Here is an 18,937-nt window from a genome sequence, read left to right on the forward strand (position 1 = left end):
GCATGTCCAAGAAAGCTTCTTATTCCTTTGATGTTGGTTGGTGGTGGAAGCTTCTCTATGACCTCCACTTTGGCTTTGTCAACTTCAAGTCCTTTAGAAGAGATTTTGTGTCCAAGAACCACTCCTTCGGTGACCATGAAATTGCATTTTTCCCAATTTAGCACGAGGTTGGTCTTCACACATCTCTCCAACACCACATCAAGATTCTTTAAGCATAGATCGAAAGATGATCCATACACCGAAAAGTCATCCATGAACACCTCAATACACTCTTCAATCAAATCCGCAAAGATAGCTTGCATTCATCTTGGGAAGGTAGCCGGAGCATTACATAGTCCAAAAGGCATTCTTCGATAAGCAAAAACACCAAATGGACATGTAAAAGCGGTCTTCTCATGGTCCTCCGGGTTCACCGAAATTTGGTTGTAACCCGAATAACCATCTAAAAAGAAATAGAAATTCTTACCGGCTAACCTCTCCAACATTTGATCCATGAAAGGCAATGGGAAGTGATCTTTCCTTGTTGCTTGATTTAATCTTCTATAGTCAATGCACATTCTCCACCCGGTTACCGTTCTTGTCGGGATCAACTCATTCTTGTCATTTCGGATAACCGTCATGCCACCCTTCTTAGGAACAACTTGCGCCGGACTTACCCATTCGCTATCGGAAATAGGATAAATCATACCGGCCTCCAAGAGTTTAACTACTTCTTTCCTCACAACTTCCTTCATTAATGGGTTGAGTCGCCTTTGAGGTTGAGCCACCGGTTTGTAATCATCCTCCATCATGATTTTGTGCATGCAATAAGTTGGGCTAATACCTTTCAAATCGGACAAAACCCACCCTAGTGCACCTTCATGCTTCTTTAACACTTCAATTAAGCGCTTCTCCTCTTGAGTAGACAAATAATTACTAATGATCACCGGCTTAGTGAAGTCTTCACCAAGAAAAACATACTTCAAATGAGATGGCAACATTTTCAACTCTATCTTTGATTCTTCCACTTTCTTCCCCGCATTCAATTCTTCTAGTTTCTCTTCATTATGATCAATCTCCCCACAAGATTCTAATTCATTCAAGAATGCTTCCATTTCTTTTTCTTCAATCTCGGATAAGACATTGTATGCTCCTATAAGAGATCTTTCCAAAGGATTAGAGATGGGAACTTGATTAGCAACCTCCTCAATCTCCTCGTCGGTAGCATCGACTCGGAATGTATCATGTTTATCCTTGGGATGCTTCATAGCTTCAAATAGATTGAAAGTAACTTCTTCATCTTGCACTCACACCTTCATAAGACCATCATCTATATCGATCATCATCCGGGCTGTTTTCATGAAAGGTCTTCCAAGTATCAATGGTACATCACGATCCTCTTCCATGTCTACTACCACAAAATCAACCGGGAATAAAAATTTATCCACCTTAACTAGCATATCTTGAGCAACTCCATAAGGTGAAGTAAGAGATTTATCGGCTAGTTGAAACGTCATTCGGGTGGGCTTCATCTCAATATTTCCCAATCTTTTAATGATAGACAACAGAATTAAATTTATGCTAGAGCCCAAGTCAATTAAACCGTTACCTATGTAGTTTCCCCCAATAGTGACCGGCAAAGTGACTCGTCCCGGATCGGCTTCTTTTCTAGGGAGATTCTTCTGAATGATTGCACTACACCGAGCATCGAGTAAAATGGCTTCTTCCTCCGTGTACCTCTTTTTCTTGGTGAGAATATCCTTCATGAATTTGGCATACTTTGGCATTTGTTCCAATGCTTCGGCAAATGGAATATTTATTTGGAGTTGCTTAAATATATCCATAAACCTTGCATAATGTCTTGCATTCTCCTTCTTTGATGTAGCATGTGGATATGGCAAATTTTGGGATGGAATTGTGCTCACTTTTTCATCTCTCTTTCTATTCCTCCGCTCTTTTTTGTTATTTTTCTCTCTTTCTTCTCTTTCTCTTCTCTCTTTCTCAACTAATTCTTCCTCCACTTTTTCACCATTCTCTTCCTCCTCATCTTCAACTATCACCTCATCCTCTTTATTTTCAACTATTATCTCATTTTCATCTTCCAATTCAACACCTCCATTTGTTCCACTACTTACCTCCCTACCACTTCTTCTCACAATGGCTTTGCAATGCTCCTTTGGGTTGGTTTGAGTGTTGGCGGAAAAAGATGCTCCCGGTTGTTGCTCGGACAATTGTTTTGCAAGTTGACCTACTTGATTTTCTAAATTCTTTATGGTTGCTTCATTACTCCTTTGATTAGCCATGGATGCTTGCATGAATTGTGTAAGAGTGTCTTCCAACTTTGAGCTTCCACCTTGAGATTGTTGATGTTGTGGATTTGGATTTTGATAAGGGCTTTGTTGATGATAGGGTTGATTGTTGAATCTTGATGGTTGAAATCCTTGATTGTTTCTTTGGTAAGGATTATTGTGAGGTGGAGGTTGCCTTTGATAGCCTTGGTTTTGATTGTTGACATAATTCACTTCTTCACCTTCGCGAGGAGGACAAAACTCGGTAGGATGGTCACCTTGACAAAGTTCACAACTTGCTACTTGAGAAGTCATTTGCATGCCATGAATTTCCTTCATTTGTTGTGGGAGCTTCGACATTTGCTTGGTGAGTAACTCAACTTGTTGAGAGAGAATCTTGTTTTGAGCAAGGATGGAGTCATTGGTGTTTAATTCAAGAACACCTGGCTTTCTTTGTGATGGACTCCTATCATGTTGAGTTTGGAGATCATTGAGTGCCATACGATCAATTATCATTATCGCATCCTCCGCGCTTTTTGACATTAAAGATCCACCCGCGGTAGCATCCAAAAGTGTCTTGTGCACCGGTTGAAGCCCATTGCGGAAGATGTGAATTTGTGTGAGAGCATCAAAACCATGACCCTTGCATTTTCTAAGCATGGATTTGAATCTTTCCCAAGCCTCATTTAAGGATTCGTTACTTCCTTGAGTGAATACCGCAATTGCCGTTTTGGCCTCCATGAATCGGGATTGAGGAAAATATCTTTCTAAAAAATTTTCTTCCAATAGATTCCAATCCGTCATCACATTTGGTAATTGATCAAGATACCATTCTTTGGCTTTCCCAATTAATGAATGTGGAAATAGCCTCTTGAACAATGATTCTTCATTAGCCGCATCAACTCCCGTTGAACCCGCAATCTCATAAAATTTGGTGAGATGTGCAAAAGGATCCTTATGATCCATCCCGTTGAATGGATTTGCATAAAAAAGTTGAAGGATTCCGGTCTTCATCTCCGTATTTGCTCCACCTTGTGCATTGCGTGCAAATTGGGCGGTACGTCTTGGACTATTGGCGGACATTTCGGTTGGAACAACACCCGCCATGTCTTCTTCAAAAGTGTCTACAACTACTTCTTCAATTTGATTGTTAGAAGAAGTAGATGCCTCTTCTCTTTGTCGCTTCTCTTGGGCTAACTTCCTTCTCCTTCGTGTCTTGCTATTGAGCTTTCGAAGTGTTCTTTCAATTTCGGGATCGAAATGAAATTGCTCTTCTGTAGCTTTTTCTCGCATACACAAGAATCTACAAAACTAGCAAACCAAGTGAAACACAAAAGAATTAAGAATAAAGTAACAAACTTAAAACAATGAACTATTGCAATGCTTGCAATATCAAACGCCAATCCCCGGCAACGGCGCCAATTTGTTGAATAGTATATTCAAGGCAAATATTTTTATATCATATCCACAGAGATTGGGTGATATTATCGCCGTTCTAAAGTGTCATACCCCAAAATTTGCCTTCCATATTCCATTTACAATAATTCAAAGTTCAAGATTCAATTCCAAAGCATGGCCCAAACAATCCCAAGATCCACAGTCAACTGATTCAAACCTGAAGGTCAACTACAATCAAAGCATGATTCAAACCTATGATCATTAGTCAAACATCAAGTATAGAGGTGCATAACCATCATTTGATCAAAGATTGATCATGATTCCATTAATAGAAACTCAGAGATGAACAAATACAAAAAGGTTCAAATTAGGGTTTCTTAGGAGAAAGTCAACCCAACTTTGACTGGGCATAACTTTCACATGGAACATCAAAAATTCTCCACTCAAAGCCTATTTTGAAGGAAATTGGATCCTCTACAACTTTGTCTCTCACAAGCCAAGGCCAGAAATGCTTCATTTGAGAGGTATGGTGCAAAATATTACAGGTCATTTTCAGGCATCCTTCAAAAGCAGTTTTTTGTCAAAGAAGATATGATCAAGATAAAAGCTCCAAATGAAAAATATGTTCCAAAGTGGCTTATAGAGGACCTCTTGAGGTTTCCAAAAAGTCTTAGAACTCCTTCATAGCTTGAAAATTGAGTGAGATACGCTGGATCATAGTTGAACAATTTTTGGAGGCAAAATGTGAATCAAAGGGGTTCAAAATGGAAATTTTTGCAAGTGGGCCTATCTTTTCAAGCTCTAACCTTGTTCCAAAAGTTATCTAAGCTATCCAAACCATGTTCCACGAATTTTAACATTTTTATTTAATTTTATATGATTTTTATTTCATTTAAATAATGATTAAAAATTATGTAAATCAAGGGAAATCAAATATTTGGTAAAAGGCTACATAATGACCAATTTCAATCAGCATTTATACCACAATATATTACAATTTTCGTGCATAATCAAATGGGAAAAGATTGATACAAATTTTGGCCAAAATAGAAGGTTTTGAATCAAGAATAAAATCAAATTCTCAAAATTGCAAGATTGGATTCAAGTGAGGTTTTGGACAAATCTTTAACCTAATTCTATTCTCCTATAAGTATACAACACCAAGCAACAGAATAGGGGTTGAACATTGGGAGCAGAGAGACATCCAAGAACTCAATTTTTCCAAGAAAACTCTCAAATCGATTTCTGCAAATTACAAAGTTTCAACCAGATTTAAAGAGTGAAAAAGCTTCCTTGAAGGTTCCTGAAGGTGACTGGATATTGGCATAGCATCAGCAACCCCAGAATAACCTCCGATTGACCAAGGTATGTTGTTCTGAAAATTGGATCGATTGGCATAATTTGTGCATCCTCATGTTAAATTGTTGGTGTATTATGATTGAAGTTTGGGTGGTTGGAACTCATTTTGCCATTAACGTCCGTGTTGAGTTCTTAGGGTTTGATTTGGGGTTTTTTGGTATAAGTGAAATTAGATCAAAACAAGAGTGGGGTTGAGTTCGCGTAAGGGAGACGGAGAGAATTGATAGGTCGCGCCCTATTTATATGAGTTTATGTGCAAATCGCTATTTTTCCAGGTCTGGTTGATACGAATAATTTCGTAGCGAATTCATAGCTAATATTTCAGGTTCTTAGCAATTTTGTTGAGGAAGACGATGATGTGTCATTCCTTGGTTTGCCAATTTAAATTTCGCGCGCGTCTGATCCGGTTATGGTATTTACTTTTTATATATTGTTTCGAGTGCGTACAAATGTCAAAAAGGGTCATTGGCTCAGTTGGTGAGGGGCGCGTGTGTTGGTCCCCAGGGTCCAGGGTTCGATCCCTGGCCCTTTCTTTCTATTTTTTCAGGATTTCACTTCATCATCCCATGTGCGAACATCTGTATACCATACCATACACCTCCAGATCTAGCCATTCAACCTCCACCCATTCAAATCCAACGCCCCAGAATTTATCCCTATACCATATACCCTCAAACCGACCTTATTAAATCATAACCCTATTAAACTAAATAATTTTAATTATTTATTTGTTTAAATTAAAATACTTTTAAATATATTTATTAATATAATAATAATTGTTTTTTTTTTAAAGATGAATTATTATATGATATTTATATTAAAAGTTTCAATTTGTTGTTCGTGCCGATTAAATCGATTAATCGCTATGGTCAACAATGATTTTAATTAAAATGCTATTTAATTAAAATGCAATTAAATTATATTTGGTTAAATGGTTGCAACTATTTTATTAGTTGTGATGATTAACCTTTTCTTTTTCTAACTTTAATTCGTTATTCTTTTTTAATCGAATCGATCGATTACGAGGGGTAATGATACAAGCTAATTATTAAATTAAAAAATATCCTAATTCGTTATTAGTAATAATCAAATCAATTGATTAAAATTGGTAACGATACAACTTCAAATCTGTTAACTATGGCGATCGAATCTATTGATCGTTGCAGTTAATAGTGCAAAACTAAATCAGGGTTGTACGCCCGAACCTCAAAACGCTTTTCAAACCTTTCAAATCACAAATTTCAAACCACGGATTTTCATCCTCATTCAAAACTAAGATAGGCCATTCAAAAAGCCTTCAAACCATCTCAAATCAAATTTCAAACCTTAAGGGCGTACAACCCTTCCCCGAACTACGTTGACTCTGATTCTCCATAAGGAGATGCGTAGGCACTTGGCAACAAGGCGAGCCCCCCTCTTCCAAACTCTAATCATGTTCAATATAATTAGCCTTTAACTCTTATTACTCTCTGTCACCTTTCTTTATAAACCTTGCCATAAACCTTTATCTTTGAAATGTTAGCCTTTAGGAAAGGGTTGAGGGTGCCTAACACCTTCCCTCGACCTGAATATAGTATCTTACCCTGATCTCTTAACTGTGTAGGTTTTCTATTCGCCTTGGTAGAATAGGTGGCGACTCTAAAAGCTAATTTTTTTAGGGCAGGTTGCTACAGCTGGCGACTCTGCTGGGGAGTAACTTAATAGTGAATACTATGCTCCTATAGGTTTTAGGTTTTGGCAGGGTTTAGGTTTGGCAACTTTTTTTTAGGGTTTGGCTAACGTACTTTTTTTCAGGGTTTGTAATTATTTTTATTTTTATTTTTTTTAAATTCTGTTTATTTATTTATTTTTACCTAAAAATATTTAATTATTTAGGATATGTTTATATCTAATCGCTTATGTGAATATATTTATATTTTATTGCCTGTTATATTTTCATGTGCACTGCTGGATATTGTGTCGTGTTAAAACCCTAAGTGTGGGAGTTAACTTTGAGATCAATAGGGGACATGAATTGCCTACGAGTCTCATTGATAACTCCACTCGGAGTGGGTTGAGTATTCGGAAATGTCCAAAACGAGGATTGACTTTGTTGAGGGCAGGACTGGATACTTGGCTGATCTCTCCGAGAACCTACCCCAAAAATTCGAACCTCATGGATAAAATAAGTTGTTCTAAAATCCGAAGAGACAAAAAGTCTCGGAGGCTACGAACGACCCCATGAGACCTTCTAGAACCCCCTATAAAAAGGTTGGCTCCCAAGAGCCGCTACGTCGAACCTATGAACTTATGTGATTATGTGCTATATGTATATATATATATATATGTGTTGATCCTTATTTTTTTTTATTATTATTTCTTTTTTCCATTCATCATGCATCATGTGCATTCTTGCATCATATCTTATTCAAAAAAAAACAAAGAAAGAAAAAGGATATCATGCATATCATGCATGACATACACATCATTTTCATGGCATTAAGAGAAGATTTCTCTTCTATCTCCAGAACAAGGGACCATTGGGAAGGATAACCTAACATCCCGACCGTCTTATCAAACAAGGTTTCAGCAAAAGAGATCAATGGATCAGCTGGAACAGAATCAAGCCGCTCTTCATGAGGAGGTGGATCAACTGAAGGTTAGTATGGAAGAAGTTAAAGGAGGTATGGCTCAGATGCTAGGATTCATGAAGGCCCTCCTAGATAAACAAGACAAGGCAAAAGAGGTTCAGTCTGGGGATACCCTGGTTCAGGATGAGATCCCTAATGACGAAAACCCGCTGCTAGGATTTGTTTCAGGCTATGGCCCGGCTAAGGACAAACCTCAGGTCCGATCTGTCAGAAGAGCTATCCAATTCCAAGAAAGAGGAGAGACCTCCCAAGAAGGATTTTTCCCCCCTCCACAAACGAAATGGACAACCCACACAGTTCACATTCCTGCTAGCAATGTCCCTAGGGATGATGATTACCTGGATCTACAATACGGAGTGCAAGAGGTGGACAACACAGACCAAGCACCTCAGACGCAACAGTCTAATCCCAACTCTAGGGAAGACTCCAAGGATAGTGAACAAATCAAGGCGCTAGAAGAGAGACTAAAAGTGGTAGAAGGATACGATGTCTTCGACATGGATGCCTTCGAAATGAGCTTAGTCTCAGACTTGAATATCCCACACAAATTCAAGATTCCAGACTTCGAAAAATACAAAGGGCTCACGTGTCCGAGAAATCACTTGCGCATGTATGTGCGAAAAATGGCTGCTTATGCTCACGATCAAAAGCTGATGATACACTTCTTCCAAGAGAGTTTAAGCGGAGCATCTATTGACTGGTATATGCAACTGGAGAAATCCAATATCAGAAGCTGGAATGATCTGGCTAACACATTCTTGAAGCAGTACAAGTACAACTTAGACATGGCACCCAATCGGATGCAATTACAAAACACGTCACAAAAGAAGGATGAATCATTCAAGGAGTATGCCCAAAGGTGGAGGGAAATGGCTTCTCGAGTCCAACCTCCCCTGATGGAAAAAGAACTGGTGGACATATTTATGAGCACTTTGCAAGGACCGTACTACGACAAGATGGTCGGAAGCATATCTTCAGGGTTCTCAGACTTGGTAGTCATTGGTGGGAGAATTGAAGATGGAATCAAAAATGGGAAGATACAAGGGGCACCCTCAGGTTCCTATCACACAAAGAAGTCATATGACGGAAAAAAGGTATCCAACACTGTGGGGGCAATCATGGGTAATCAGACCCCAGTATCACAACAAAGGGATCAGCAAAAGCAACAAGGTGGCCAACGCACCTGGAGGTCCAAGCCAAAACGATCATTCACTCCGTTGTACATGCCACTGTCTCAAGCTTTGCAACGTTTTCTCAGTCAGAACCTGGTAACTCTGCTACCTCTATACTCAGCTCCAGCTAACCCCGCTCCTGGGTACAAGCATCATGCTAGGTGCGCTTATCATTCAGAAAGTCCTGGTCATGATACAGAGGATTGTGGGCCGTTGAAGCACAAGATCCAAGATTTGATTGAAGAATGGCTCATTGAGTTCGAAGATCCTCACAAGTCCAGTGCCATAGGTGGCTAGAAGAAGGATTTCTTAGATCATTAGCTTTGTTTTCATTCGCAATTTCTTTCCGTTTGTTTAAACATTAGTCTTACGACATATGCTATGTACTTCACAATAATCATTAATGCATTGCTTACGTTTGTCTTGATTTATTCCTAGTGTTCTCACTATATTTAAAACTGTGTTTTTACCCGGTTTTCTTCTTTGTGATATTCAACTCTCGTTAAAATCATACACCTTTAGAGGGAGGATGACGAAAACGATACCATAATTTCATACACTAAGCTTTCGAACGGACCGTGTTGACGATGTACAGGCATTGTTTCAATTCCCAAATAATGGAGATATAAGGATGTTAATCCCTTGTCAGCCCTTTTGAGCCTAAAGAAGTAGGAGTTTTCCTTCATATAAAATAAAACCCTTCATACATAACCTCGGGTAGGGTAGCTGCTCAGTTAACTAAATTATTCCAAGTTGTTCCTTTGAACATAATCACCGATGTTTCCCCGTCATCGGTAAGTCCGGCAGTCAATATCCAAAAAGAAAAAAGAGAAAGCAATGCAAGGGCCTGCTAAGTCAAAACCCATTAAGGAGACTTAGATAAAATTGGGGCATCCCGCTGACTGTAGTTTTAAAACAAACAGTTCAGGCAAAAGTTAGGGATAACAAAGTCGAAAAGAGGTCACTATGTACCTTCGACAAAAGGAAAGATATTACAAAAAAGGAGAATGACTGCCTTTGCAGATAAACCTTTGGTTTTTGAACCATCATAAATGTCAATATCATAATTCCCCAAATTCCTTTGGAGACTAAATACATAGTTAACTGAGCATAGGACTGGAGAATATCACGAAGATTAGGATGGGTATAAATAAACTTTGAGCCTCTATCTTTTGTTTCTTTAAACCGTGAACCAGGCCACGTTACAACCCTTAAAAGTCCTAACTGAAACATGGTTAGTTCGAAAGCATATCGTTACTAAAGGTATCTCGACTCCTTAAGGTCTACTATAACTCTTGAGTTGATATCACTTTCTTACAAAAAAAACTTCGTTTTATTCAAAAAATGTTTTTAAACTTTCAAGACAAACATATGCATTCGCATCTTATGAATTTCATTACAAAGTACACTTGCCTATGTAGTTTCAAATGTTTAAACATCAGGGAGAAGTTGCATGGGGCATGGCTAATGGCTAAAAATCCTACTGACTGACGAAGTAGCTTTAAAAACTCGTCAAAAGAAGAAACATCCTTTACGCACGACTGGGATGGCTAATGTGTACACTTGGCATAACTTGTCATTATACCATTTACATGGGGAAAATCTAATCAAGATCCATAGAATCTCTCAAAGACGCTGAATAGCCCATGGGGCAAGCCCATTACCTGGGGGCATGTTGCAAAGGTCACTCGGTATCAGATGATGTTAATGCCACTCTCACATCCTTTCCAGGAACCTTTATAGGATATTTCTCAATCTGTCCATATAGTCTTCTTTGAGACATGTTCAAATACTTCTTACCCTTTCTAGGAGTCTTTTTCAGACAGTCTTTTAAAGACCCACCTTCTTATCCTTTCTATTTTCAAACCCTTTCAGACAGTCTTCTCTAAGACATATTCCTTTCTAAGAACCTTTTCTAGGTAGTCTTCCGTAAGACATCTCTTAACTTTTTCAGTTTGTCTTTTGTAGACATATTCAAACTTCTCTTATGCTTCCAAAAACCTTGTCAAACTTTGTTTAAAGTACAGAGTCTTCTATAAGACAGTCTCATATCCTTTCTAGGTTAATCTTCTTCAAGATGTTTTTCCTAAGTTTTGTTTAAAACCCCACATTCCTCAAAACAGTCTTTATCCTATATAGGAATACTTTTGACCCTCTGCACAAACACATCCCTTTGAGCTTTGTTTAAAGCGCGATCTTATTTAAGACAATCTCCCATTTCTTTCCAAGGACCTCTTCAGGTAGTCTTATAGAAGACATCATCTCATTCTGAGTACTCAGCAAATCACTGTCCGTCAGGATGCGACCGAAGTGCATGACTCATTCTGAAAAGTATCTGCTTCACATTCAAATCAACACTTAGCATCAAGGAGACCTCAAAATTGGTCTAATCAAAGACGATCATTCTTGATAAAGACCCTTGAATGAGGAAACCACGTTCAGAGGGTTTTCCTAAAACAGGGGCATACAATCAAGGATCCTATTAACTAGGGGCATATCTTTCAAGAATTCAAACACTGGGGCAAGGCATATCAGGCAAGACATGTTGAAATTCGAGTTCTCTCTAAAGGTCCCTCCTTCAGATTAAGGGGCACGTCTCTCAAAATTTCTGATATTCGGGAAGTCACACTAGTATCACACAAGGAGCATTGTTGCGTAGTTGATCTTCCCACGCCTGTACTATTTACGTCCCGCAGTGTGGGATCGGCATACATGCATAATTCTCGTTTATTTTGAGAATCTCATTACATGACACATGCATCATGACATTGCATAAAACTAACAATGTCTTTTCAGGCCACTTCATAATCAAAAGGATGTTATCATCCAATCACAGCGCAAATACGATCGTATCAACGATTCAATCTTAACAGATACAATTCTAATACCTCATTCCAAGTCTTTCTTCAAAGACAATCCAGAAGCAATCAAAGAATTTCTTACCCCTCCAGGTAGTCTTGTCCAAGACAATTATCCTAACCTTTCCAAGCAGTCTTGTGTAAGACATATCCTGACCTTTTCTAGGTAGTTTTGTTTAAAACATTCCACGACCTTTATAGGAACCTTTCTAGGTAGTTTTGTTTAAAATATTTCATAGCCTTTATAGGAACCTTTCTAGGTAGTTTTGTTTAAAACGTCTCACGACCTTTATAGGAACCTTTCGAGGTAGTTTTGTTTAAAACATATCGTGTCTTTTATAGGAACCTTTATAGGTAGTTTTGTTTAAAACATGCCATATCCTTTATAGGAACCTTTATAGGTAGTTTTGTTTAAAACGTATCATGCCCTTTATAGGAATCTTTCTAGATAGTTTTGTTTAAAACATATTGTTCCCTTTATAGGAATCTTTCTAGGAAGTTTTGTTTAAAACATATCGTTCCCTTTATAGGAACCTCTCTAGGTAAGTCCTGTTTAAGACGTTTTAGGAGCCTTTCTAGGTGAGTCTTATTTAAGACATATCATGCCTTTCTAGGTAGCCTTTTAAAATGTTTATCCAAACTTTTCTGAGACACACTTAGTTCTTTTAAAGAACTCCTCAGTTAGTCTTCTCCAAGACATTCTTCCTAAGCATTGTTCAAAGCCTAAGCTTCTTCGCATCAACCTTCGATATACCCTATTCAGGAACCTCTTCAGGTAGTCTTATGTAAGACATTACTTCCTATCTCCTCAGATGCAATCAAATGATCCAGGTCTGAAAAGCATATGCTTTAGACAAGTACCCTGCCAGGCAAATAGGTGGCATCTGTGAGCCCATCTCCCATAAAACTTCTTCCCGATGCAAGCAAATTTCAGGGCATTTCAGTGTCCAATCATCTTCTACCTCTTCAGGTTCAAGAAGATTGAACAGGGGCAGTTGTCATACCCCAAAATTTGCCTTCCATATTCCATTTACAATAATTCAAAGTTCAATATTCAATTCCAAAGCCTGGCCCAAACAATCCCAAGATCCACAGTCAACTGATTCAAACCTGAAGGTCAACTACAATCAAAGCATGATTCAAACCTATGATCATTGGTCAAACATCAAGTATAGAGGTGCATAACCATCATTTGATCAAAGATTGATCATGATTTCATTAATAAAAACTCAGAGATGAACAAATACAAAAAGGTTCAAATTAGGGTTTCTTAGGAGAAAGTCAACCCAACTTTGACTGGGAATACCTTTCACATGGAACATCAAAAATTCTCCACTCAAAGCCTATTTTGAAGGAAATTGGATCCTCTACAACTTTGTCTCTCACAAGCCAAGGCCAGAAATGCTTCATTTGAGAGGTATAGTGCAAAAGATTACAGGTCATTTTCAGGCATCCTTCAAAAGCAGTTTTTTGTCAAAGAAGATATGATCAAGATAAAAGCTCCAAATGAAAAATATGTTCCAAAGTGGCTTATAGAGGACCTCTTGAGGTTTCCAAAAACTCTTAGAACTCCCTCATAGCTTGAAAATTGAGTGAGATACGCTGGATCAAAGTTGAACAATTTTTGGAGGCAAAATGTGAATCAAAGGGGTTCAAAATGGAAATTTTTGCAAGTGGGCCTATCTTTTCAAGCTCTAACCTTGGTCCAAAAGTTATCTAAGCTATCCAAACCATGTGCCACGAATTTTAACATTTTTATTTAATTTTATATGATTTTTATTTCATTTAAATAATGATTAAAAATTATGTAAATCAAGGGAAATCAAATATTTGGTAAAAGGCTACATAATGACCAATTTCAATCAGCATTTATACCACAATATATTACAATTTTCGTGCATAATCAAATGGGAAAAGATTGATACAAATTTTGGCCAAAATAGAAGGTTTTGAATCAAGAATAAAATCAAATTCTCAAAATTGCAAGATTGGATTCAAGTGAGGTTTTGGACAAATCTTTAACCTAATTCTATTCTCCTATAAGTATACAACACCAAGCAACAGAATAGGGGTTGAACATTGGGAGCAGAGAGACATCCAAGAACTCAATTTTTCCAAGAAAACTCTCAAATCGATTTCTGCAAATTACAAAGTTTCAACCAGATTTAAAGAGTGAAAAAGCTTCCTTGAAGGTTCCTGAAGGTGACTGGATATTGGCATAGCATCAGCAACCCCAGAATAACCTCTGATTGACCAAGGTATGTTGTTCTGAACATTGGATCGATTGGCATAATTTGTGCATCCTCATGTTAAATTGTTGGTGTATTATGATTCATATGGTTATTGGGAGCGTTTCTAGATCATTAGATTGAAGTTTGGGTGGTTGGAACTCATTTTGCCATTAACGTCCGTGTTGAGTTCTTAGGGTTTGATTTGGGGTTTTTTGGTATAAGTGAAATTAGATCAAAACAAGAGTGGGGTTGAGTTCGCGTAAGGGAGACGGAGAGAATTGATAGGTCGCGCCCTATTTATATGAGTTTATGTGCAAATCGCTATTTTTCCAGGTCTGGTTGCTACGAATAATTTCGTAGCGGATTCATAGCTAATATTTCAGGTTCTTAGCAATTCTGTTGAGGAAGACGATGATGTGTCATTCCTTGGTTTGCCAATTCAAATTTTGCGCGCGTCTGATCCGGTTATGGTATTTACTTTTTATATATTGTTTCGAGTGCGTACAAATGTCAAAAAGGGTCAGTGGCTCAGTTGGTGAGGGGCGCGTGTGTTGGTCCCCAGGGTCCAGGGTTCGATCCCTGGCCCTTTCTTTCTATTTTTTCAGGATTTCACTTGATCATCCCATGTGCGCACATCTGTATACCATACCATACACCTCCAGATCTAGCCATTCAACCTCCACCCATTCAAATCCAACGCCCCAGAATTTATCCCTATACCATATACCCTCAAACCGACCTTATTAAATCATAACCCTATTAAACTAAATAATTTTAATTATTTATTTGTTTAAATTAAAATACTTTTAAATATATTTATTAATATAATAATAATTGTTTTTTTTTTAAAGATGAATTATTATATGATATAAGATGAATTATTATATGATATATATATTAAAAGTTTCAATTTGTTGTTCGTGCCGATTAAATCGATTAATCGCTATGGTCAACAATGATTTTAATTAAAATGCTATTTAATTAAAATGCAATTAAATTATATTTGGTTAAATGGTTGCAACTATTTTATTAGTTGTGATGATTAACCTTTTCTTTTTCTAACTTTAATTCGTTATTCTTTTTTAATCGAATCGATCGATTACGAGGGGTAATGATACAAGCTAATTATTAAATTAAAAAATATCCTAATTCGTTATTAGTAATAATCAAATCAATTGATTAAAATTGGTAACGATACAACTTCAAATCTGTTAACTATGGCGATCGAATCTATTGATCGTTGCGGTTAATACTGCAAAACTAAATCAGGGTTGTACGCCCGAACCTCAAAACGCTTTTCAAACCTTTCAAATCACAAATTTCAAACCACGGATTTTCATCCTCATTCAAAACTACGATAGGCCATTCAAAAAGCCTTCAAACCATCTCAAATCAAATTTCAAACCTTAAGGGCGTACAACCCTTCCCCGAACTACGTTGACTCTGATTCTCCATAAGGAGATACGTAGGCACTTGGCAACAAGGCGAGCCCCCCTCTTCCAAACTCTAATCATGTTCAATATAATTAGCCTTTAACTCTTATTACTCTCTGTCACCTTTCTTTATAAACCTTGCCATAAACCTTTATCTTTGAAATGTTAGCCTTTAGGAAAGGGTTGAGGGTGCCTAACACCTTCCCTCGACCTGAATATAGTATCTTACCCTGATCACTTAACTGTGTAGGTTTCCTATTCGCCTTGGTAGAATAGGTGGCGACTCTAAAAGCTAATTTTTTTAGGGCAGGTTGCTACATATAGTTACTATTATTTTAAGTTCGAAAGGTAACAAAGTTGTTTTGTTTTGAATCGCTATTTGTTCTAATCAAGACAATTATAAGACAATAAACTAAAATTTGTTTCAATAATAGTAGAATGACAAGATTGGTTTTGGTTTCACTATTCCTATCTTCTATGTGACTTTAACAACTAAAGTATAACTTCAATAGCAATGACAATATTCTAGTATCCTCTCAACAATGTTTATGTCTAAACAAAGTTGTGAAAGTTAACATTTTAATCTTTAGATGATCTCTCACTCTAACTATCAATATATTAATCTTGATTGTTTGATACAAATAGAAAAGTGGCAAATAAATCTATCTCTAGCATTTATTCACTACTTGATAAAATGTTGTAGACCAAGACTTGAAATATATTTCTCAATCATAAATCAAATCTAAATATAAAAGATAAAACAACAACATTCATCCATTTCAATACTAATGAAGTTCATACAAAGTGCAAGAGAAAATACATAGTTAACAAGGATAGCTACTACCTCCAATCTTGTCAAAATGGGATTTAGCTACTCATCACCATGGTTGACAACAAGAAGAATGAAGAAGAAGCTAAGAACATCAATTTCTCACGAAGTTGTTCTTTTCTCTCCCAAAATCCTAGCCTCGATGTTTGGTTCACAATGAATAGAAATTCCTAATTTTCCTTTTTTTCCCTAAATAACCCCTAATTCGTAATAACTTTTCATCTTCAAAAGATAAGCCTCTCTCTCATGACAAGTGGCAACAAAGTAAAAGAGTCAATTCTGCAGCACACTGTTTGCGGGGCAAACAATGTTTGCGGGGCAATCACTGAATCTTTTGCCACATCAGTTGCAATTCAAAACTGGACTTGTTCAGCATTCATCAGTTGGCAGCACAAAGGGTGTTTGCGGGGCAAACTGGCCTCATCAGCACTTCTTTTGCTATTCCAAGTCTTCAATTAATTCCACTTCACTTCCATGATCTTCAAACCTTTTAAAAACACTACAAAACTAACAACCATGTGAAATAACACTTCAAATGAACTAAAACTAACAAAATTGCAAAATTATTAAATTGTAAGAATAAAAGTGTAATTATTGAGTTAAAAGTGGTTAAAAGGACCAACAACATTATATGAAAATTAGTACTATTTGGTCCCTAACAGTAACCAAGATGAGTAGCCGTTACCGTTAGTAGCTCGAGTTGGTGTCCTTTGCTCTCATACGTAGCACCTGGGGGTTGAACGCTTGATTATTTTATTTCGTTTTAATGAATTATCGTTTACTTGAGTATTAATGGGAATTATTGTGAACTCTCTTTTATTTTAAGTTGTTGTTGATTTTGATGAAGTTGAATATGTTAGAAACAAATTACGATTTTTTCCGTTGCATTATTAAAGTGGTGTTTGAGAACCACGATTTAAGTCTTTATATTGGTTTATCCTAAAGTGTTCTATGTATCAATTTGTTTAACTTGAGCATGTTTTGTTGTTTTGAAGAAGATGTGACATCCTATGATGGTGTTTTGATTATTATACTCTAGTTTATTTAATTAATTACTGAGGGTAGAAATGGGGTGTTACATTAGTGGTATCAGAGCAGGTCGGTCCATCCGGCCAAGTGTCGTGCCATAGTTTAGTTTAACAATCTAGTATTGTTAATTAGCTTCTAATTGCTATTTATGTTGAAGTGATAACTTGAGATGGCTGGAAGAAACGACGTTGCGATCGCTGCTGCATTGGAGGCTATGGCTCAGGCTTTGAAAAATCAGTCGAACGTGGGTGAGAATGCTGGATCTCGCAGTTTAGCTACCTTCTAGAGAGAGAATCTGCATGTCTTCAAGGATACTTATGATCCTGATGGTGTAATGACTTGGTTGAAGGAGATCAAGAGGATCTTCTGTGTGATGGATTGCACTCCAGAGCAGAAGGTTCGGTATGGTACTCACATGCTAGCGGTGGAAGCTGAGGAATGGTGGTTAGAGACTCGATAGAGGTTGGAGGTTGCTGGTGAGGAAGTGACGTGGGCTGTGTTTCATAGGGAATTCCTGAGGAAGTACTTTCCCGAGGATGTTCGTGGCAAGAAAGAGATTGAATTCCTTGAACTGAAACAAGGAAGCATGTCGGTCACTGCTTATGCTGCAAAATTTGGCGAGCTAGCTAAGTTCTATCAGCATTATGGTGGACCAAATGAAGAATTCTCGAAATGCATCAAGTTTGAGAATGGATTGCGCCCAAAGATCAAGAAGGCTATTAGCTATCAGAAGATTCGAGTATTTTCTGATTTGGTGGATAGTTGCCTAATATATGAGGAAGACAACACTGCTTACTATAAGATAATCAGTGAGAAGAGGAATAAGACCCACCAGAACCATGGCAAGCCGTATGATGCTCCTGCTGGCAAGGGTAAACCGGAAGTTGCTGAAGGCCGTCAGGGCCAGAGATATAGTGGGGGAGATACTCCTGCTAATGTGACTTGTTTCAAGTGTGGGAAACCTGCGCATAAGAGTAATGTGTGCACTGCCGAAGTGAAGAGGTGTTTTCGCTGCAGAAAACTTGGGCATGCACAGTCGAAGTGCAAGCACAAAGAGGTGATTTGCTTCAACTATGGCGAGGAGGGACACATTAGTGGTCTGTGTCAGAAACCGAAGAAGGCGCAAATCGGTGGAAAAGTGTTCACGTTGGTTGGGGACTCAGACAATTAATGAGGACAAGCTTATAAGAGGTACATGTTTCATTAATAGTGCTCCTTTAATTACCACTATTGATATCGGTGCTACTTGTTGCGTTATTGTTACTGGTTGTGTAGAAGATGTCGTTAAGGTGATAATGCGATGTTGGATATTCAAGAGTAAGTATGTTATGGTTGTTACTGTTTTGAATGTTTATATGTCAGAGTAAGTTGAAGGTGGGGGTGTCGGGTAAATTTTTTAGGACGAAAATATTTTAAGTGGGAGAGAGTTGTAACGCCCGAATATTTAATTAATTAGTTAATTAAATATTTCAAATTATTTCATATTTGAGTTGTCGAATTGTTAGTTAAATTAGTTGTTTAATTGTTGAATATTCGGTAGAATTAATATTAGTAATATAATATTACTTGATTATTAGTAATAATAATAATATTGGAATTAAGAGAATAATTGTAATGGGCTTATTTTGGGGATAGAAGTAGTAAAAGGTGGTGTGTGAACATTAAGTCCAATAAGAGAAATAGGTTTATTAGTTATAAATAATAAGAAATTAGTTTTTGGAGAAGTTATTA

The 18,937-nt window shown here is 37.4% G+C and overlaps 1 protein-coding gene across 1 annotated transcript; it reads left to right on the forward strand.

Annotated features, from left to right (window-relative positions):
• The first annotated feature begins 17,792 nt into the window (after window positions 1–17,792).
• Window positions 17,793–18,377, forward strand: LOC131594825 (uncharacterized). The gene has a single exon (XM_058867034.1). The coding sequence runs from the start codon at window positions 17,793–17,795 to the stop codon at window positions 18,375–18,377; it is 585 nt and encodes a 194-aa protein (XP_058723017.1).
• The last annotated feature ends 560 nt before the right edge of the window (window positions 18,378–18,937 follow it).

Source organism: Vicia villosa, linkage group LG1 (assembly GCF_029867415.1).
Source record: "Vicia villosa cultivar HV-30 ecotype Madison, WI linkage group LG1, Vvil1.0, whole genome shotgun sequence".
Taxonomy (NCBI): domain Eukaryota; kingdom Viridiplantae; phylum Streptophyta; class Magnoliopsida; order Fabales; family Fabaceae; genus Vicia; species Vicia villosa.

Coding starts and splice junctions, on each gene's coding strand:
- LOC131594825 (XM_058867034.1), top strand. CDS start 17,793: ATGTCGGTCACTGCTTATGCTGCAAAATTTGGCGAGCTAGCTAAGTTC.